This window comes from Petaurus breviceps, unplaced genomic scaffold (assembly GCF_028583685.1).
Source record: "Petaurus breviceps papuanus isolate PSGF00001 unplaced genomic scaffold, PetGlider_PUasm1.0 151, whole genome shotgun sequence".
In the NCBI taxonomy this organism is placed as follows: domain Eukaryota; kingdom Metazoa; phylum Chordata; class Mammalia; order Diprotodontia; family Petauridae; genus Petaurus; species Petaurus breviceps.
The window spans coordinates 31,382,609-31,406,181 of NW_027185712.1; the positions used below are offsets into that span (position 1 = coordinate 31,382,609).

The 23,573-nt window shown below is 37.2% G+C and overlaps 1 protein-coding gene across 1 annotated transcript; it reads right to left on the reverse strand.

The window, feature by feature from the left end:
- Window positions 1–1,892: 1,892 nt before the first annotated feature.
- Window positions 1,893–23,179, reverse strand: CFAP90 (cilia and flagella associated protein 90). The gene is made up of 3 exons (XM_069078475.1): window positions 22,924–23,179; window positions 5,262–5,378; window positions 1,893–2,446 (listed from the first exon to the last, which is right to left on the reverse strand). Exons 1-3 carry the CDS (start codon window positions 23,071–23,073, stop codon window positions 2,267–2,269), a joined length of 447 nt encoding a protein of 148 aa, XP_068934576.1. The 5' UTR covers window positions 23,074–23,179; the 3' UTR covers window positions 1,893–2,266.
- Window positions 23,180–23,573: the final 394 nt, after the last annotated feature.

Sequence of the window (23,573 nt, forward strand, 5' to 3'; positions counted from 1 at the left end):
CTGTATGGGTAATAGGGACTTCTGTATGGGTAATAAGGCTTTAACTATTCATTTATTTCTGAAGCATGTTTTCTAACATTTTTCATCATCCTCTTTTATGCATACCTTTGCATTCAAGGTTATCAAGTATGTATGTGCTGATTTGATTTTGAGAGTTTTATCAAATTCACATAACTCTCTTACCTTCTCATATTCTATAACAGATGTTGGTATGAAAATTGCAATTATCTTCAAGGTACTCTTTTTCTAAAACATCACCATTGAACATCATAATACAAAATGATCAAATATCCCACAAAATGTTTCTGTTTGCCTTTGTATACATGATAAAACCAACTCCACCAATTAATTTGTGTCTCAGTGGAGAGACATGAACCATCTTTCCAACTATCTATGGCTTCCTTTTATACCACAGTTTCATTTATAGTGACAATGCTATACAGATAATATTTAATTCCTCTGGTAGAATGTCTCCTACATCACTAGAGTAAGATATTATAATTACAGTAACAATTTAATGTGTATGGATGACCTAAAAACAAGATGGTTCTTAGAACCCTACACAGCTTTTTCCTACCATGCTTCTTACAGTCACTGCAGAACTGGAAGTTACCTACACAAGAATGAGGATCATTTGCTAATTGTTTGTTGTTGTTGTTGTTGTTGTTGTTATAGGGCTTGCTGTGTTCAAAAGAGGTATCAATCTAGTGGCCAGTCCCCTGGGAATGGGCCTCTGCATCCTTCATAGGTTGGTCCCAAGGTTGGTCCCAAGGCAACAGGCATAGATTGTCATTAAAACCATACTTCCAAGCTCTTCTAAACTGGCATAATCTACCAGTAATTTCCCTTCACTGGCATTGCCTTCAAAAATGTAGGGTCACTTTCACACCACAGAGACACATCAGAGGAGGGATTTGTGGAGGAGGCTGATTTTATATCAGTCAACTTCAAAATGTAATTTGTGACTAAATTACTATAATTAATCATCCTTTTCTTTGAAGAGTAAAGTATCTCTTAAGAGATTAATGACTTTCTTAGTAATCATGATTGAGGGGACAATTAACAGACATAAATCTCTACAGCTCAGACTCAAAGTGCTTAAAGGAGGCATTCAGAAAAATTTTGCTACTGTTTTTGAAATCAAAAGGCAACTACATAGAAAAGGCCTTTGAGGATGAACGAAAAAGTATTTCTCTGTTGGCTTAACTTTGAAATAACTGCGTTCATAAATTCACAGCAATAAACCTAATGATGAGAAAGTCAGAATTAAATTTAATTAAGTCACATACCTAAGTGATTAAACTGTAATAAACTAAGTCATATTAAGTAAAAGGTATTATTCCAAGGGACCACATTAAGTGAATTGCCTTTGACATGAATACTTTTAACAATTATCTTCCAAATAAGAAATTTTAAGTCATTTCTACAGTAAAATTATATTAAAATTGTATACACATATTTGCTTCAAAAATGAAAACAATCCAAATATATTGTAATCCAAGTACATTGTAAAGAGAAACTTTAGCTCCTTCCTCCTAAACAATAAATTATGAATTATTAGATTTATATTGTTCTTTTCCCAAAACCCTTTTCTTTTCTTTTTGTGTGATAACAACTTTATTCTAAACAAATGTCATTTGAAATACAAAGTTGTATTTTGAGCTGAAACATATCTTAAAATTTAGTTGCTGTTTGTTAAGAGTAAAAACAAAACAGAATTGCCCTGGAACTTGGAAAAACCGTGGGGAAAAAAAGTGTTGAGTATTCGGGGATTTTTGTTGGTTTATTGTTTGTTGGTTTTTTTGTTTTTCTTTTTTGCCTATTGCAGAAGATGAATTCCCTAGAAACACGCTAAAATTATATTTTCCAAGAAAAGAAATAGAAGAAATTCATCACAAGAAGGAAAAATATTTTATTGGGTTACTTTTGGACATATGATAGGAAAATAGTATGTCATTTAATCAAAATAACTTTGACATAAACTATACTAACTACAAAATGTGCTGTAGAAATTTTGCACCAGGTCCTCAAACTATGCAGAAAACTGGTCAACAAGTAACAATTTTCAGATGCTCCCCATTGAAAATATGTAGCCAAGTGGTCATGACAACAATCATACTATAACTATAGTCCTTGTAGTCTTATTTCTAAAAAATATAATTGAAGGTAAAAACTAAATCAGCTTTAGCTGGTCCTTTTAAAACCCACCCTTTCTATAACTATACATTTCCACTTCACTTCAATTCGATGGATTATATTGACAACATTAGGATGGAGCAATGTGTCCAAAACCAGGTTCTTCCATGCAAGTTATGGCATTCTTCCGGTAGAACTCCACCTTCAAACGGTTAACCCTCACATGCTCTCTGTTCATCTCTTCCACAGGCTTATATATATGTCTTCCATAAATAGAAGATGTCAATGCTCCAACAGGTCTTGCCCATTCCTATTGAAAATTGAAGACATTTTATTCATCATATACTGACTAAAATCAGAATGACCCATCATCATGTCCATCTGATTGTTTTTTGCTGAAGTAATCATTTCTGCCAGCATTATACAAGATCATAATATATAGGAGGAGGCAGGCCTGTTTATTTATTGTGGAAAAGAATGAAATGACCCATTACCATCATCATGTGCAATACTTGAAAAAATCTTTAGGGGAAGCAACAGGATCATAAAAAATGTAAAAACAATCAAGTGATTAACTTCTCATAGATCACTATAATTCATTAAAAAATGGGAATGTTTTGTAAGTAAAATAATGGTATGCTCAAACTGGTAAAAATCATAATTCAGTTGTGCCTTCTTAAAAAGGTAAAAGACAAATGAAATCTAGATCACACCTGAGCCTTTCCTGTCCACAGGTTCACAGATTTGGAGCTGAAAGGGACCTCTGAGATCATATGGTTCAATGACCTCCATTTACAGTTAAAGAAACTGAAATCCAGAAATGTGAATTAATTTTACCCATGGTAATCCTAGAAAATAAATAGGACAAGGATTTTAATCCATGTCCTCTGACTTCAAAGACCATATTTGTTCTTCTCTAGATTATTGCTACATAGATACATGTAAATACATGTAAAATATACTACAATGCATTGAGAATTCTCAATTTCTTTAATATGAGTATTTCCTCCACCAGTGCAGAAAGCAGCACTTCAACTTGGTGGTTGCTGTAGTCAAAATCTGTATTACCCCATTGTCTCTCCAAACCTAGTTGAACTGGATTTAGGATGACAGCAATGCAGTTCACTGCCAAGCCCATATTCAAGAAACCTTTTGCATTCATGCTACCTTCATATATTTTACAGGAATCCTTTAAATACCTAGTTATTTGCATGTTGCCTCATACTGTCTCCCCCATTAAAATTAAATGAGAAACAAATAAAATGAAAAACAAAATACTATAAAATTATGAAAGCAAAAGGTGGATATTTGAAAAGACTAATATAACAAATACTTTAACCTGATCAAAACAAAAAAAGAAGGAAAGCAAATGGACAAAATTGAAAAAAGGCACAACAAATGAAGAAATAAAAAGAATATCAACCTTCAATATACATTAATATTCCAACAAAACTAAGAACTAAAAAAAAAGAATGAATGATTACCTACAAAAATATAAAATGTCCATGTTAACAGAACATGAAAGAGAAATCTTAAAACAACCCAGTCTCAGAAAAGCAAACTGAACAATCTCCAAAGGAAAGGCCAAAGGAGAAAAATAAACCTTGGTCTAAGTGGATTTACATGTGAATTCTATCAAATGTTTAAAGAGCAATCAATAATTATGCTGCACAAACTGTTCTTAAAATTTAAGATGCAAAAACTCAACTAGGGGGCAGCTAGGTGTCACAGTGAATAGAGCACGAGCCCTGGAGTCAGGAGGACCTGAGTTCAAATCCAGATGCAGACATTTACCCCCCCCCCAAAAAAAAAACTAGCCATGTGACCTTGGGCAAGTCACTTAACCCCAATTGCCCTCCAAAAAAAAACCTCAATTAAACTTATTTCTTTTTTTTTTTTTAGGGAAATTTGGGTTGTGACTTGCCCAAAGTCACACAGCTAGTTTTTGTTTTAAGTATCTGAGGCCACATTTGAACTTAGGTCCTCCTGACTCCAGGGCTGGTGCCCTATTCACTGTGCCACCTAGCTTCCCCAACTAAACTTCTTTCATGAGATAAAAATGGCCCTAAAACCTCAAAGAGGAATAAAGCAAAGAAAAAGTATTAATGAACACTTTATATTTTGAAACAAAGAGTTTACTTAAAAGTCAAAGGAAAAGATTACAGCAACATATCCCACACAGTTGTTCATTATGATGATATTCAAATTATACCAGTTCAAATTAAACCAGGATGGCTTAACAGTTGAAAGAACAATGAACATAAATTATCAAAACATCCTGAACAATATTTTTACATCAAGTGATGCAGAAAAATCTTTTGATAAAGTTCAATATTCATATATAGTAAAACCCCACAAAGCATAGGTACAAATATCTATTTTTTATTTGATAAAAGTACATATGTAAAGTGCAAAGTTGGAATTATTTGTAATGGGAGAAGATTAGATGATTTCTCATTAAAGGCAAGAGTAAAGCAAGAATGCCTTCTTCCTGCCATTATTTGATATCATTCTAGTATTGTTAACAATAGCAATAAGAAATTAAAGGCATATATATTGGGAAAGAATAAACAAGTATCTCTTTTATAGACAATATGGTTATTCATTTAGAAAATTCTAGATAAATAGCAAATAAACTAAATGAGCCAATTGATAGCTTCAGTAAAGTAAACACACACACACACACATACATTTAAATCCTTGTTGCCATAAGGATCTTTATAACTCTATAAGTTCAATAATTGTTGCAACCTTTGTAGCCAAAGTACATAAGAGTCATTTGTAGAATGCTGGGGGTTCTTAAAAGAAATACTATCTCCAAGAAATGCCATCATCAAACCACTTTCAAAGGAGAATTCAGTTGAAATATAAACAATATCCTATTTAAAAAAAAAACAAGCACCAACGGGTATTCTAAATGAAGTACTGAGATATAAATGAACATAGAGGATATCATACTTTCTATGATACATTCAGATGTATGATAGCTACTGGAATTCTGCTATATAAAGAAACCTATAAATTAAGTTTAGTTTTTTGTTATTACTTAATTAACATTAATTGAATATCATTTTTTAAACTTTCTTTTGAAAAACACAACCAGAGTCAACTTGTCTAAATGTTACCTCCTCGTTAACTTTAAGTCCTATACTTTTGGCATGTTCACGATCATCTCGATGCAATTTTTGATTGTAATCCAGAGGTCTTTTAAAAATGCAATCAAATATGGAAACAACTCCTGTCTTAAAGAGAAAAAAAATTAATTTGCTTATTTGAAAATTACACACAAGTTACAATGTGTTCTAACTAGGAGACATTATGATTAATTCTTATATAATGTTATGTTACAACTCAAGAGTTAATCCTACAGAATTATTATTTTAAAGAACGCCCCCCCCCCCATGCTATCCACTTCCAGAGAAAGAACTGATGGAGTTTGAATGTAAATCAAAACATACTATTTTTCACTTTATTTTATGGGGTTTTTTTGGTCTGTGTTTTGTTTCACAACATGACTAACATGGAAATATGTTTTGCATGATTGCACACATATAACATATGTCAACTTGCTTGCCATCTCAGGGAGGGGGAGAGGAGGAAGAGAATTTGGAACTCAGAATTTTAAAATAAGAATGTTTGTGCATGTAATTGGGAAAACATTCAAAAAAAGATAAAAAAGAATGTTCCACAAATTTTCTGGTGCCTTTTATGATATTTAATATTTTCCTATGCAGAGTAGATTTCTGGCTGAAATGAGAGCTATACCTTAGAGCAGGGTGGCATCTGAAATGATTGTTAGTACAATAGTTCCATAAACAACATTCTTTTCTCTTTTCTTCCTTCCATTCTGTCTCATCTTTTCTCTTTTCCCTTCCTTTTATTCTCTCTTACTTTTGCTTTGTTTCTGGATTAAGTTTTAACACAGTCTAAGGCATCATAGGTATCTATGACAGTTTCACTGTCTTGTTCTTGGAGCTACCAGGGTTAATGACAAGGGATTAAAGAAGCATCCTCTACCGTCATTAAATACAATTTGACCTGGATTTGAGCCACAGCTAAAAAGATTTTCCAACTTTATAAACATGCATTGCTGAATTATTTGAAGAAGTGACATTAATAATGAAGAGCTCTGCCACTGAAATTGTGTCATGTCTGACACCTCAGTCTCTCTCAACTCACACATCCAAACAGTTGCCAAATATAATTATTCTTTTTATGACATCTCCTGTATACAATCCCTTCTCTCCACTCACACAGACCACTGTAAGTTAATGTCCTTATCACCATTCTCCTGGACTTTTGACTGGTCCCCCTGTCTAATATGTGTCACCTTTCCAAATGACCCTTCAGAGGATTCCCAAAATGGTCTTCTTAAAACAGAGATCTGAGCATTTCGTGTTGCTAAGCTCCAGAGCTCCCCATCACCTCTAGGATCAAATATAAACTCTTCTATTTGTCATTCAAATCTCTTCAAGACCTGAACCCATCTAGGATTTGCAGCCTTCCTACAAATAACTCCCCTCCAAGCACTTTATGGTCCAGTGAATCTGGCTTCCTTATTGCTGCTCCTCACTCACCATACTCCATCGGGTGTCTCTGTGCCTTTTCGTTAGCTAACCCCCTTATCTGGAATGAACTCTCCTCCTTTTTTCACCACAACTTCTACTGTCTTACTCCCCCCCCAAAAAAAAAACTAGCTTGTCTCAATTTTTTATAAGTAACCCCCCTTTTGGAACTCTACCAGAAAGTTTGAACACAGAGCAAAGTTTGAACACAGAGCAAAGGGAGATAAGAGCATTGTTAAATGCTGCTAGGTAGTCCCCTTCCCTCTGTTCTTTAAGCTCTGAGGGGGTTTTAGAATTGACATGAGGTCAAACTACTGAGAGTATCATTGAAGGAGGGAGTTAATGGATATGAAATAAAGAGAAGTTGAGGAATAGAGATGAAGAGAAGCAAGGAGGAAGGAAGCAGATAAAACATTCTGAACATCAACAGGGATGCATTCTCCCTGTGGATGTGCTGAACCAAAGTGATGAGGATGATGCAAGGACAGATGCTTGTCCAGACTGACCTTAAAAGGAGACAACTAATGAGATCCCTTCCTTCCTTCTCCTTGGATAGGGGCAATTATATGGTAGAGCATTTACTCACTTTACAAGCACCTACCACTACCACCACTTCCCTATGGCTTTGAAAGGTATTTTTTTTACATTTGTTTAAAAAGTTTGCTTTGATTCTTATGTCTGAAAATGTGATCAAGCTAGTGAACAACAGAAACTCTGAGCTCTATTCTAAAACCCCAAAATGGTAGGGGGAACACAGCCAGACACAAAGACAGCTGTAGAGAAAAGGAGGAGGAGGAAAAGGAGGAGGAGGAGAACAACAAGAAGAAAAAGATGAAGAAAAGGGAGAAAGATGATGATGAGGAAGAAGATGATGGAGGAGGAGGAGGAGATGGAGGAAGAGGGAGGAGAACAACAAAAACAAGAAGAAAAAGATGATGAAGATGATAAATGAGGAGGAGGAAGAAGAGGAGGAGAAGAAGGAGGAGGAGGGAGAGGAGAAGAAGGCGGAGAAGGAGGAGGAGGAGGGAGAGGAGAAGAAGGAGGAGAAGAAGGAGGAGGAGGGAGAGGAGAAGAAGGAGGAGGAGGAGGGAGAGGAGTAGAAGGAGGAGAAGGAGACGGAGGAGGAGGAGAAGTAGAAGAGGAGGAGGAAGAAGAAGAAAGGAAAAGGGAGGGAGGGGGAGGAAGCTACGTTACTTAACCTAGAGAGAAAAAAAAATGATTTGTACTAAACCAGGGGCTTGGGAATTATTTTAGAACTTTTTGAATGAGGAGGAAGAGCAGTATTGAATTATTATAAGGTGGTAATTAATTCAGGATTCATACACCTCAAGAGTAAAATCACAAGATGATTACAAATTACAAATATAAAATCACAAGAACAAGAAAGGAAACAAAGGAAAGGATTTTTCTTGCACATTCCATTTTCTTGACTGCGTCTAAATGACAATTTTTTAAAAGCACATCATGCCAGAAGGGAGAAGACATGAGCAGCTCAAAAAGGGAAATTTCCACCTCTTTAAAGGAATGAGCTGCTAATGGAACAGCAGCCAGTTGTATGAGTATGTTCAATGGGGCCCTGGGCTCCATGAATGAAAGCTTAACCTCGTAGTTTTACCAGTGCTACCTCCTACCTACGTAGACATTTTGTGTATATGAATCTGTCTTCTCACCCATTAGAATGTGAGGTCTTTGAGGGCAGGGATTATTTTCCTTTTGTCTTTGGGTAATTCCATTTCTCTCTTTACTCCATAGTCTATTTGACTGGGCTTAGATGTACAGGAACATCTCAGACTTCCTGGGAGAATCTCAATTTCAAGAAAAAATAAAAAAAAAAAAAGGCTTTGTCAAATTACACATGACCAATTTTGGGTTTGTTGACAGAGGAAAGGAGTAGGAAGAGGACTCATTGAGTATAATAAGCATAGTTTTATATTTTACATATATACATATATATTCATATACCTATATGTGTATATAAACATATATACATGTGTATACACATATGTACCCTACAGCATGGTATACTATGTATACCTATTCCTTGGCAACTGAGCAGGGCACTGATAGGTGTAGACTGAGTATACAAAAATGAAATAGAGAAAATGAAGAATAAAACCCCAAAGAGAAGGCCAAGGTGGGGAGGACTAGGGCCAAGAAGAGACTAAAGAAGCTCCACTGTGACCCAAATTGCAGGCTTCCCTACTGATTTTGTGAGTTTTTGCCTTGCTCCTTGTACTGGTAATGGGATTTGAAGATCTTCCATGCCCTTGAACTTTCTGACATAGCAGGAAGGGTTGGGACAGGAAGGAGCCAGAGCCGAGTAGGAGCCGGGCTGGAATGGAGCCACCAAGGTGACTGGAAGTGGTGGCAGTAGTGCAAACTTTTTTTTTTAGTTAGCCAGAACTTCTGCTAAGGACTCCTGCTGAGGACTGCTGAGGATGGGAACTGCGGGGGCCAGAGCTGCTGGGAGCAAGCTGTGTGGAGGCTGAGCAGTTACTGTGAGTGAGGAGAGGAGCATCTTTGCCTGAGGTAGCCTGTTTTGTTTGGAAGGCTTGATAATATGGGTGTTTACTGCATTAACTATGTGTGCCAACTTTGTGGCTACTGTGATGGCTTTGAGTTTCTGGTTTGGGGCCTCATTTTTCTGGTATTTCAGTAAATGTTCTAGCTATGTCCCCCATGTAGACAGCCTGTTACATTTTGTGATTAATAACTATATCAGCATATTTATAGTTACCATAGGCATTGTGAATACTGCATTGTTGATATACTATTGAATTTGTGTCTGAGTCCTATTTATAATGTTGGATCTTTTGTGATATTAAAATATTTATTGGTTGCCTTGGCAGGTGAACTGAATCATACTCTAGAAATGAAGTCCAAAGGTTCTGAAAAGGCCAAAATCCCTTCTTTTTTTAATTTTTGAGGGGAATGTAAGACTTGAACCACAGAATAGTATTAGCTCATAAGATTTTCTGATACAAACTTTGGTCTATTAGAGTCTAGAGCTGTTGCCTGTCATAGGTTATGTACTTCTCCACTTTTCTATTAGGTCTACCTTGTGCTGCCTAACTGTAGCGGCAAGCACCCCCATGTCCCCAGGGTGCCTGCTCACACAGGTTCTTGGATCTGCCTTGTTAAAGGAAAGCAATTCAAAATGGGTTAACAAGCTTACTTTAATCAGTCAGATATATATCATTTACCTTGTTCAGGGGAAAAGGTCAGCACCCCGAATTTCAAAGTATACAGGTAGAATTATCAAGACAGAAACAGATCAAGTAGACAGATTTCCAAACTGTCCAACCATTACATCCATACCAAATCAACATCTGGGTTTCCACATCTGGGTTTTTCAAAGCCGGGGGCGGCCCTGGACAACGGCTTCCCAGAATACAGATCAAATCACAGAACACTTCTCAAAGTGAGCCCCCAAAACAAAGCTACACATCAGGGCTTATATAGCCTCTTCCTGGCTCAGAGAATGTAACAACCTTCTGGACCCACTGGCCAATCAAGAAGTATCTACTGAAAAACAAGCCTCCCACCCCAGGCTCCAGGTGCACTTTAGCTAGGGGCAGGGAAGATCTTTAAATTTGCATTTCCATTACACTAACCTCAGGAAGAACTCTGGATTGTGCCAATGATCCTACCTGTTCCAGAGGTCATTTTGATAAATTTTTCAAAATAAATCAATAGGAATTACCATCCATTTATCCTTCAGACTGAACTCTAATTGAATGGATGTTAGTTAATTAGGTCATTTCTAGTTGTCTTCTTTCCCTAATAAAGTTCCATCCCCTACTAGCCTCCTGCTCATCACAGTCAGAATACTAGGAAATATTCAGAAACAGAACCTTAATATGACTCATTCAAACACCAATATTTATCCAGGGACCCTGATGATATCAAGGAAAACCCCAGTTATCCTCTCATCTTAATAATCCAAGTCTCAGGGCGGCCAGGTGGCTCAGTGAGTAAGAACACCAGCTCCAGTGTCGGGATGACCTGGGGATCAAATCCGGGCTCAGATACTTAGCACCACACCCAGAAATAACTGGCCGTGTAACCTTGAGCAAGTTACTTAACCCCAATTGCTTAAAAAAAAAATAATCCAAGTCTCCCTGCCAACATGCTGTTACACAGTTAGAATAGGAGTACTCTCAGACTTACCCACATAATCACTCATTCATACAGTTATTCATTCACCCTGGTGAGGTGATGGAGAAACAAATAATCTGCAGACCACTCAGTATGTTTAGGTGTCTGTGAGATAGAATTTTAATCTTAAAGCTCAATCGACTTTAGAGATTATCTGGGCTAACACCTTCAATTTACAAATGAAGAAAATAAGGCCCAGTGATATTGAGCAATTTAATCAAGGTCACAGTATCAGAGTCTGGACTAGAATAATAAGTCTAGGGCTCTTTCCACTCTATCAAGCTGAAAAAATATCGAACAAATGCATAATGCTCATCTTTCTATTTTACTAATATATAATGTTTTCTAGGACTTAGTCTAGGGCTTATCCTGTCTATTAGCTGTCCCAGGATGGAACAAGGCTCCTTAAGAAGTGCTGAGTTCCTCCTCCTTGGAGGCTTTCAAGCAGAGCACTCCTTCCACTGTGCCACCCGTGTGACATCCTGGTGTAAAACTAGCTGGTTCTCCTGGTGTTGTCATTGGTATTATAAAAGTCTTAAGACTGTCCTGCATTTTTCTTCTTTGTAAGTATTCATTTTGCTGTTAAGCTTGTGCTTGTCTTAGTTTTAAGTTTTCTTAACTTTTTTTTCCTCTGAAAGATGATCTGTGCATTCCAGGTTAAAATATCTTTATCCATATAGTGTCTGAAAAATACTTAGGTTTCTACAAATTGGCACACAGGGCAGGGTGTCCCTAAAGTCTGGACACATAGGAAATCTCATTAACTATGCATATTTTCAAGATATGAAATGAATGACATTTTCAACATTTTATTTAATTAGCATAAATGAGATTTCATAGGAACTTTGGAAATTGCATTAATTAATTTAATTTAATTAATGTCATTAATATGGAAAATGGTTCCCAATAGCTAATGAAAACTTTTATTACATATGAAATTGTCATGGCTAGAATTTATGCTAATTGTTCTTCTCTAGCACCAGATTTAGAAAGGTTTCCACTGCCATGGAAAAGATGTCCTAAGAAATTTCCATTACCATAAGTGGTTTCAATGATTGTCAGTTTGACATTCTCCCCTCCCTCCCTGAATTCTTATAATCTATGCCTTTCCTATGCAAAGCCTCAGCATGATGGCCTAACTGCTCTAAAACCCTAGTTCATCATTTGCATGCATTTAGCCCTGTGCTTCTACAATTTGGCTTTTAAATGATCTTTGGCAATTTATTACCAAAAAAAAAAAAGGTATCACATTTCCCACTAGCTTGCTTTCTTTTTATTCAGATCTCTAGCACTCTGGAGTTGCTTGCATGATGGTACATCATACTATAATGAGTTTTGTGATCACTCAAAAAAATGCAGCATCTCTCAAATGGAGGCTTATTTAAGATTGTGGCTGTCACACTGGCAATGACTTTAGATTAATCATTGGTTTTTCTGCTGTTCTTACCCAATATTGCTAATCCCTTTATTCTTTCCTGCCTGGTTGGTTTCAAGTAAAAAAAAAAAGAAAAAAATAATCTAGATTTAAATGATCTTATGGAGCACTACTTGACCAGTTATAGCCAAAAACTTACAAAATCTCTATTTCTGATTCTTGTAACTTTATTGGTATACTGCTATTAGATTCTCTCAAAGGATTTTTCTCTGCTTTTAAGTATTCAAGTATTTGTACTTGTAGCATAAAGTAAATGATTTTTTAAATTTATTTTTTTTTTATTTTTTTGGAGGTGGGAAGACAGGGCAATTGGGGTTAAGTGACTTGCCCAAGGTCACATGGCTAGTAAGTGTTAAGTGTCTGAGGCTGGATTTGAGCTCAGGTCCTCCTGTCTCCAGGACTAGTGCTCTATTCACTGCACCACATAGCTGCCCCAAACAAATGATTTTTTTTTAAAAAAGGAAGAGGAAATCAAAACCATTTCTTTTGCCCTCTTCAGACTTCCCTCACACTCTTCCATGTTTTATGTATTTATTGTTCCAGTATAAAATGACTTCCAAATGTCATCCTACTTGTCAGTCCTACCATCAGTCTACTTTCCAACTATGCCCTTGCCTTTGACATTAACAGTCTTATACCCTTCTGAGGGGTTGGGCCTGCATGGCAAAAAAGGTAGAAAGACCTTCCAAGATGCCCTGCATAGTACTACATACAGAATAACTGAAAAGAAGTATTTGAAAATTTGCACATATAGAGAAACCAACTTTGAATCAATGGAACAAAAGAACCAGAAAATAAATCAGGGATGTTTGAAACCTAAGAGAATTTACATAGGCACAGATGTTCCTTACAAGGCATCTAGCCTCAGGATTAAACCAGGTTTTAGAGGAAAAAACAGGTTGAGCTGGTAAAATGCTTGGTGATGATCTCTTTTCAAAAAATGACTTTTGGAACTTCTAGAAATCTCATTTGCCATGTGCTCCCACCCCTATCCTGATTCTTTCTTTGCTTTCCTACTCCCTAGACATAAATGGCTATTCGCCAGTGGGGTATGTTTCTAGATGTATTTAAGTCACAGCCTTTCACTTCTCTGTGTCCAGTCTTTCTATCTCTTTCTCTTAATGTGAGAATGGGTATCCCCATAACTCTCAAGTTACAAGTATACCCATAGGTGAATGGAGCAACATCCCTGAAGTCAGGAGGTCCTGAGTTCAAATCCGGCCTCAGACACTTAACACACTTACTAGTCGTGTGACTTTGGGCAAGTCACTTAACCCCAGTTGCTCTCGCCCCCCCAAAAAAAGAAAGAAAATATACCCATAGGCCTTAATCTACTGTTAACTGTACAGGAGCTTTAACCTGCTTTGTCTTTGATCTGGGGTAGTTTGTTTCTCCTTATGTAGTTTAGTAGCCCCCTGCTGCAGGGTCTCACTATTCTAGTGTTAGATTTTGTGTGAATACATGATCACTCTGGGCACTACTCAAGCTCAGAACTACCAAACTCAAGTGATTCACTTGAGTAAGTAGCAAGCGTACACACTAGCCTCTAGTCACTCTTTATAGAAGCACTGAATCCTGGTATTTAAAATGACTTAGAGGCGCAGCCAGGTAGCACAATGAGTAAGAGCACCGGCTCCAGTGTTGAGAAGACCTGGAGATTGAATCCCGGGCTCAGACACTTAGCACCCACCCAGAAACACCTGTCCGTGTAACCTTGAGCAAGTTACTTAACCACAATTGTTTAGGGGTGGCCAGGTGGCTTGGCGAGTAAGAGCACTGGCTCCAGTGTCGGGATGACCTGGATCAAATCCGAGCTCAGATACTCAGCATCACACCCAGAAATAACTGGCTGTGTAACCTTGAGCAAGTTACTTAACCCTGATTGCTTTAAAAAAAAAAAATGACTTAGAAGTTCAGTAGCTATCAATGCAACTCCTTTCTTTTTGAACATGTTAATGAGCTTTTCATGAGTTAAAATTGGTCTCCTTATAATTTTCATCTAACAAATTCATTTGTTTGGAAGATTTTAATTTTTTTTACCCTCCACTAAATTCACCTTTCTTTAGGTTCAATACCCTGGGAAAGACAAGGGAAGGAAAAGTACTTATTCTTAATATTTCTTTTAACCAAACTCTGTGGAGACTAGAAAAGTTACCAGTGATCTGGACTTTTGACATTCATCTCAGCAGGACAATTAGTACTATGTTTTGTACATTACAAATGTTTAATAAAATGTTAACTGAATGTCATAAATGTTGCCCTCGTCCTCAATTCCTGTGTCATACTGTAAAAGAGTTTTAGCTGGCTTTTGTTTTTCAATCCAGTCTGCTTTCCAATATAGTCTTTCCCCTTATAAAACTTCCTCTTGTAACAAATAAAACAGTTAAGAAAAACTGAGTGACACAGTATATGTAACATTCCTCCCAGTAGTCACCTATCTCTCTAGTCAATTAAGTACATTTAAGTGTCCATTGGATGTGCTAGATACTGTGTTTCATCGTCTTACTTCTGAGACTAAGTCAAGCCAGACACTTAGTTTTAAAACTTTGAAAATTCCCATGATGATCCAAAATCTATTCCTCCAGCTCTTGAGACTTTATTAATCTGTCTCATCAATATCTTGATTTTAATGGTAAATCTCTGTTTTTTAACTCTAGGTACATGAGGTTTCCAGCGGACGTGAAGTTTAGTGAAAAGAGTTTCAGCACCCTCATGTGAATTCAAATCTTTTTGCTATAGTTGGATCCCACCTTATCCAGGAATATTAATGGCTCTTATGAAACAAAGATGCTCAGGTACTCTCTGTTTGTTCTTTGAGAAAATGTATCTTCCTGGAGTACTTAGAGGCATTGTCAAAAATGTCAATCCAAGGCAGCAGAATTCCTTTGATAGATAAATTTCATACAACAATCTTAAATCAGTTTTTTCCTTATTATATTCTTCTTCTGGCAGAAGGTGAAAGCAGTGTCCAGCCTTTTTCCACAGAGTTGTAAGAATGCACTGACCTCCTTCACAGCTTGTTTCCATTCAGGCAGATTTGCATCTCAAAGGGACAGGACATTTCAGAGACCTTCCACTCAAATACCTCTTCACTATTCTGTCTGTTCAAAATGCCAGCAACAGTAACTCTGGAGGTGGGCAGCACCAAATGATTTTTGTGTTATTTCAAACATCTGTTCTCACAGCATGGATTCCAAGAAAGAGAGTAGAGCTCAGAGTCTTGAGCTAATCCCTTCTTGTCTCCATTGTTGGATATGCCACAACTTCCTTGGTCAAAATGCATAGCGCAGCATTTCTTTTAGTTTATGTGGGTGTCTGTGTGTCCAAGAAGATATTTGTTAAGAGAGAAAGACAGCTTATTTGGAAAAGTTTAAGTTTTGTCTTTTTGAAAATGGGCAAACTTTCCCTGGTCTATCAATCTCCCTAAGAAACAAGACAGTTAATAATAGCATAGTATTCTGACTTGGACAACTGTTCAAAGAAGTAGAGAGCCAATCATCACCAATAATGGAGAAAAGCAGTATCATGAATAATGCGAAACTGCAGAGAAGTCAAATCAAAGCTGAGTTCCAGTAGTTTGTTGTTGTTCCCCCCCAAAAAATGTACTTTCCTAATTATACTTTACTTTGGCTGATACAGAAATTATTATACTCTTTACTTGGCAAATTTGGTGCAAGAAAGCTGAAGCTCTATGTAAGGACAGGTAATGGGATAATAAGCTCCTGTTTAAAATAATGTTCAACTGATTTATGATCATTAATTGGATGTGCCCTCCAAAGATTTGGATCATAAGCCATCCAAGCTTGACCATTTTGTGTGACTCTTGTTTATGTCCTCCCATACACTGGGGCTCACTTAACTTGCTAGGGATCTTCCTCACTCTCTTCTGACAATGTGAGTCCAGTGCAGCATTTAAGCTATATGCCTCTCACTATGTGACTAGCTCATTTTCTATTCTTATCACATTTTCTACTGATAATATATTTTACTCCTCCCTGTTATGCACAATTCCTCATTAGTTCTATGATGCGGTTTGCTTACATTTACAATGTACTTATTTATTTCCTTGTTATAAGAGCCACTAGGTGACCCAGTGGACAGATTTTGTCATGCCTGGAGTTAGGAAGATTCATCTTCCTGAGTTCAAATCTGGCTTCAGATACTAACTGTGACTCTGGGCAAGGTACTTAACCATCTTTGCCTCAGTTTCCTTATATGTAAAATGAGCTGGAGAAGGAAATGGCAAACCATCGCTGGATCTTTACCAAGAAAACCCCAAATGAGGTCACAAAGAGTTGAACACAACTGAACAACAATAGTTGTTATATTTGTTAACAATTTTTCGGACATTATAGTGTTCTATGGACCACAGCTAAATATCACCCCAAACAGAATAATGTTATTGAAAAGATGGAATCATTGTACACGTGTAGCCTATATCAAATTATATTCTTGAGGAGGAGGAAAGGGAAAAATTTAGAATTAAAATCTTATAAAAATGAATGTTGAAAACTAAAAATAAATTTTTAAAAAGAAAAAAGGTGGAATTATTAAAGCAGCTTTCAAATTCCTGAAGGCAATTCAACCAGCAGTATCAATTTATACCACTACACATAAAAAACAATAGCAATAATAATAACCAATTATATAGTGTGCTATGATTTACAAAACACTTCACACAACATTGTTTCACTTAATATAGAGTATTTAAGTTCATTTAGCAATGGGCAACTCATCTATCAGAGATCTCAGAACAGGTAAGCTTAATTTCCACTACTTTATTTAGAAGAATCCAATTATATCACATTGACTTTGGGGTCAAATTTCCAAATCAAGTTTGTATCACAAAGAAAATACCTCCAGGTTGCCTTTATGATGAGGAAAATGTAAATGTTAAACTCTTCAAAAGTTCAGAACTCTTTTATCATAACTACCCACCCCCACTTCCACCCCCTATCCCCCACCCTCCCAACCCAACCAGCTCATTAAGATTTTATTCAAATGCTCTTCAAGCATAAGTTCTCCTGGGCTCTGCCTTTCCATTTTCAGTAGTATGGAAATCACATAAGGCAGAAGGAGAGTAATTCAAAAACATTATGAACTGAATCACTTTTGATGCTGCTAGAAGAGTTTTCATAGAAAATGTACTAAGAGCTACAGTTCCCTAGGGATGCCTGCAATTCATTCCACAGGAGTTCATCACGACTTCTAAATGCTGATTTTATTCTAAGTTTCAAGGGCACATAGACAAAAAAAATTTTTTTAATCTAACAGATCTCTGTATTAACTTTGTAGATTCCTTGGGTGTACAATTGCTTTAGAAGATTAATAGTGACATACAACAATTTATTTTTAGGTCACTAGATAAAAACTCATACAATCTGTTCACAAGCAAATGTTTGTTCCTCTTAAGGCAAGGAAAATCTGAGTGGGAAAGAAATGACTATACTTGGTTCCACCTCTAATAAAATGGAACCGAAAGATTTCCATGATAATAAGGTAATTGTATTTTAAGATTTCATAGTTTAAGAAATGATTCTTTACCTCTTTCTCTTTTTTATAGAGATGGGGGATTATGAGGGTGTAATATCTCACTTGGCCATCAGACCTAATTGATGTGTTATTTGGTTTTGTGGAACTGCTTTTTTTAATTTTATTTTTTTTATAATTTAAATTGTAATTGACAATTTACTGCCATCATTACAAATATCAGTTTTTATAAGGTGCTCTGCTATAATGATGCTATCATGGAATACTGAGATGAATAGGGGTGTTTACCCTAAAACTCACTGCCCCCAGAAAGCTGTTTTGAGCTATTTGTTTTATTTTATTTTTATGGCATTTATCATTTCTCTTCCTCATGACCTCTTTCAACAGAATTTTTTTTTTAAATCCTCACAATAAATACATGTAATCCAACAAACAAATTCACACACTGGCCATTTAGAAATATTTATTTCTCCTCCTGAATTTGCTATCTAGCAGGACATAGAAGCAATGATTCATCTATATTTCTCTGGACTGGCCAGATTTGTACTCTCCACTGGACCACCTAGCTGCCCCAGTCATACATTGATGATAACATAGTATATTTATGCTTTGAGATTATTACTGTTCATAAGAACATTAATATATGCATAAAATATTTTAAGACTTGCATTGCTCTTTATTCACAGCAATCCTTAGACGGCTCCTCCCAGAGACTCCATTAAGGAGAATGCTCAGTTCAGCTACATTTCATTCCTCTCCATGCTGCATTATGGACTGCTAGCACGTTCCCAGGCTGGTTACCTTTATCTTCACCTTATTCCTCCTCCCAAACCCAATTTTTAGCTTCCTTTTATCTGTCATTTTTCCCATTAGAATATAAGCTTCTTGAGAACAGGAACTATTTTTCGTCCAACTTTTATTTTTATTCCCATAATTTAGGATGACACTTCACACATAGCAAGTGCTTAATAAATGCTAGCTGACTATCTTCTCCATTTTAAAAATAGGGAAAATAAAGCTTAAAGTTCAGGAGCATGGCCCAGTGACAGAGCCATGAAATATGAAGGCCAGGAATCAACTGAGGTCTCTTGATACCCATTGCTATTGTAAGACCAGTATTATAGATTACACTAACTTCCTTGAGGGCAAAAAAGTGTTCATGTCATCATTTCTTATTGCACAATAATATTCCTTTACATTCATATACTACGATTTGTTTAGCCATACCCCAACAAGAGGATACTCCCTTAATTTCCAGTTTTTTTTCCTATCACAAAAGAGCTACTATAAATATTTTTTTTTTACTTAGAGATCCTTTCCCACTTTCTTTGATTTCTTTAGGGTATGGGCCTAGTAGTGTTTTGGCTGGGTCAAAGAGTGTACAAAGTTTGATAACTTTCTAGGCTAAATTCCAAAAATGCTTTTCAGAATGGTCAGACCAATTCACAGTTCTACTAACAATACATCAGCGTGCCTATTTTCCACAGCTCATCCACTATTTCTCATCTTCCTCTTTTGTCATCTTTGCCAATCTGATGGATGTGAGGTAGAACTTTAATTCTTTTTTACTAAATGTCTCTTGCTGAGTAGGAGAGAGGAAAGAAAAATACTTGGAAATGAAAGTGATATTAAGACAAAAGATATCAATAAAATGAGATTTAAATGAAACAAAAAAGAACTGATATTACGATATTTCTTCTGTCTTTGATAGAAGATTAAATTTATTTTATGGAATTTAGAGATAGTCATTTCAGCAATCATACAATAATAAAAGTCATTTCAGTAATCATACAACAATAAAATCAGGTGCTCTATCCTAAATATTTATTAAGTTGTATTACCAAATGATGGAGTGACATGACCCTACAGATGCAAGTAGGGTACACAGAAGCAAAGAAAATGGAGTGAAAGTTTAGACATTTCCAGAGTAATGGGATCTTGCAGCAAACAAGATGAGAGCAAAGGTGCCAGCATGATGCCACTTGTTAATTCTGTGAGGGAATATGGTGTTGAGACAGTGGGAAGGTGTGATGGGTTTAGAGTTAGAAGGCCTGAGTTCAGGTTCCTGCACAGCCACGTACTACCTGTGGGTCTCAGGCAAATCACTTAACCTCTCCAGCATCAGTTTACTCATCTGTTAAGAAAAGGTGCCTGGACTAAATAACTTCTGAGGTTCTTTCCAGTTCTAAACCTATAAACTATGAATGATAATCTCTCTGAACTTCAGTAAAATTAGGGTAATTCTTAGACTACCTATCTCATAGGGCTGTTGTGAGAAAAGTGCTCTGTTAATTATAAAGTGCTATAAAAATATTAACTATTATTCGATCACACTGTCTTTGTACACGGGAATAGTACCATGTGTGGACAGCTTATGTGAGAGGAGAGGGAAAAAAACAATATATTTTTGTGCTGGATCTTGGAAGGAAAGGAGGAATAACCTTCTTCCTCATCAGGAATAACCATTTCTGACCTTTTTTTCCCCCAAACTTGTCTATTCCTCTTGCTTCCTAGGAGGAGTAGTGATAAGCACAGATTAGGAAGGAAGGGACCAGGGCTGGGGGTGGGGAGTGGGTGGAGGGACCCATTCTCAGGTTTACCTCTCTGGTCCTCTAGGATAGGAATTGGCTTAATTAATGCTAATATTCAACAGTTATTATTGGGTGGTAATGATGATTATTATGTAGTTCTACAACAACCATAGCTGATGTACTGCCAATCAAATACAAGCATTTGATGAGAATCCACAATTTGCAGAGCACTTCTGAGTACGCAAAGAAGCTGATGACTTACCCTCAAAACATTGGTGATAAGACTAAGGAAATGAAACTGTATCAAACAAAACAACAAAATGAAAGGAATAGCTTTAGCCTGAGGCACATCATGGGTACAGTGGATTGCTTTCTGGGCTCTGAGTCAAAAGAAGATTTGAGCTATACTTCCTATCTCTGACGCTAGCTGTGTGACACTAAGCAAATCACCTACCTTTCCTGGGTCTCATTTTGTCATGGGTAAAATGAGAGTATTGGCATCAAAGGGGTTCAATGAAGAGTAGGGCAATCAGGGAAGACTTTGCAGGAGGTAGGACTTGAGAAGGACCTGGAAGTGTGGGTAGGATTTGAAAGAGTGGAGGAAAGAAAGAAGGCATTTCAGACAAGAGCTATGATAGAAGTGAAGGCAACAAGGCAGGAATGTGCATGCCCTTTCCATAGAAAACCAGAGACCAACCTGACTAGAGCAGAAAGCCTGCAGTTTGGAAAAAAGATTGGACCCTGAAAGCCAGGCAGAGCAATTAATACTTGATTTAGTAGAAAATAAGAAGTTAGTATGAGATGAAAAGAACATATATGTACTACCTAAGTATCACATCCTAAATTGTGATGGCATGTGGAAAACTAGAAGCTGGGCTAATATTTTATATACCTTGTTGTAGTTGTTAGCCTTTATAGCTGAAATGAAATTAGGAAGGTATTTTTATTCTGGTTCCAGCATTGTGCTAAATGCTGGAACACAGTCAGTGCTTACTAAATGTTTATTGGATTGAATCAGAAAAGAGTTAAAACCACCTTATTATACTTTGCTCAGATCAGGCTGTTGTTTTAAGCTTTGAGCATGAATTTTAAGTAAGACATTGAAGCTGGACTGTCCAGAAAAGGGTAACCAGGCTGACAAAGGGATCCATGGTAGGGATGGTTGAAGGAACCTTGAGAAGATTTAGGAGAGTCATTGTACCTGTCTTCAAGTATATGAAGAGCTGTCTTGTGGAATCAGAGTGGCACATGCTGGGTTTGGCACCAGAGGATATAACTAGAATGTATGGGAGGAAGTGGTAGAGATGCAAATGTAGGTTTATATATGGAAAAACTTTTTTTTTGGTCTTTTTTTTTTCCGGAGGGCAATTGGGGTTAAGTAACTTGCCCAAGGTTACACGGCTAATTTTTTTTGTGTGGGTGTTAAGTGTGTTAGGCCAGAACCGAACTCAGGTCCTCCTGACTCTGGGGCAGTGCTTTACTCACTGCACCACCTAGCCACCCTAGAAAAACTTCTTAGTAATTAGTGCTATTCACAAGTGGAATGGTATGCCCCGGGAATCAGTATATTTTTCTTTATTAGAGATCTGCAGGCAAAGATTGAATGACTGCTCAGGGATGTACAGGAATTCCTGTTCAGGCAAGAGTTGGGCCAGATAGTCTGTGAAGGCCCTTCTAGCCCTGAGATGCTGTGGTTCCTATTGTGTTTCCCCATCCGATGATCCATTTTACATGGTAAGGGTTAAAAATTACTTCTGTAATTTTAAAAAAGGCATGATTAAAATCCTGGCTCTGTCATTGGACATGTATGTGACCTGGGGCAAGGCATTTAACCTCCTCTGGTCTCAGATTCCTAATCAGGAAAATTGGGAGGGGAGGGTTGCCCTAATCTAGATGGCCTCTCTCTTAAATTCTAACTCTATAAACCCATGAATTCTCTTAGCCCATATCCTCCTCTATAAAACAGATATAATGACAACTGCCCAGCCTATATCATAGGATTGTAGTAAAGAAAGCACTTTGGAAATTATAAAGCAAACAAACAAAACCACACACAAGCATGTACATGACATCCAGTATTATTTTAACAGAGAAACTTCATTTTAGAGGTTTAGCAAAGTAATTACTGTTAAATATGTGATTCCAAACTACCACTAAGTACATAAAAAGGTACTAAGTGATTTTATGTGTATGTGAGTGTGTCTTTGTATATTAAGCATTGTATGTATATATGTGTGTATGTATGTGTGTGTATATATACATACACAGATAGATATAGACATATAGATTATGTATATAGATATAAACACACATACCATATACTCTCATTGGGAAGGCAGGATGGTGCTGGGAAAGATCCTGCTGAAGATGGGATTTTATCCGAGTCTTAAAGGCAGCCAGGAGGCAGGGTTGTGAAGGGAGGGCATTCCAGGCATAGAGCCAAGTAAAAAGATTTGGATATGAAAATAGAAAATCCACATTTGGAAGGTGGGGGAGCGGGCTGAAGCCACAAGTGAGAGAGGTCACTCTATTAGCTGTGCTGTTCCTACCCCCAGTAAACAAAACCTCTGCCTTAGTCTAGATTTACTTCGAGTTAGCCGCTCCTTACCTTACTCTCCTGGTAGAAGTAGCTGTGCTCCTTGGGGCCCAGGCGCCGGGGCGGGATGTAACTGTAATCGCACAAAGCAGACACGGGCAGCGGCTTAGGCTTCACTCTGAGTTTGTCCTCGGTAATCTCCTCCTCATCCTCCTCCGCCATGCCTCCTGCCTTCTCAAAGGTCCTCCAGGCGTCGACTCCCCTGCTGCAGGAGAAATGGAGAATGTTTCTGCGTTCTTTAGTTGCTAGGCAACTGCTGCAAAGTAGCATTCCAAAGAGGCTAGAGCACAATTGGCGAGAATGCCCGGGGGCTCCTTTCCTAGGTCCGAAGGCTGTCCCATCTTTGCCCCCCGGGACGAATTTGTAAGATCCTAGACCTAAATGTAGTCTAGTGCAGCACTGCTATTTTGTAAGATCCTAGACCTAAATGTAGTCTAGTGCAGCACTGCTATTTTACAGACAAGGAAGCTGAGACTCTTAAAGGTTAGGGGGTTTATACCAGGTACACAGGTAGAAAGCATCAGGTGGAATTTGAGCTCAGAGTTAGTTCTCTGATTCCAGAACAAGTTCTACTCCGTTCACAACAGTACTTGCAGCTCATAAATGGAAAGCCTCTTCTTTTTCCTCTCACCTTAAGGTCTTGTTGCAGTCAGGTTATGAGC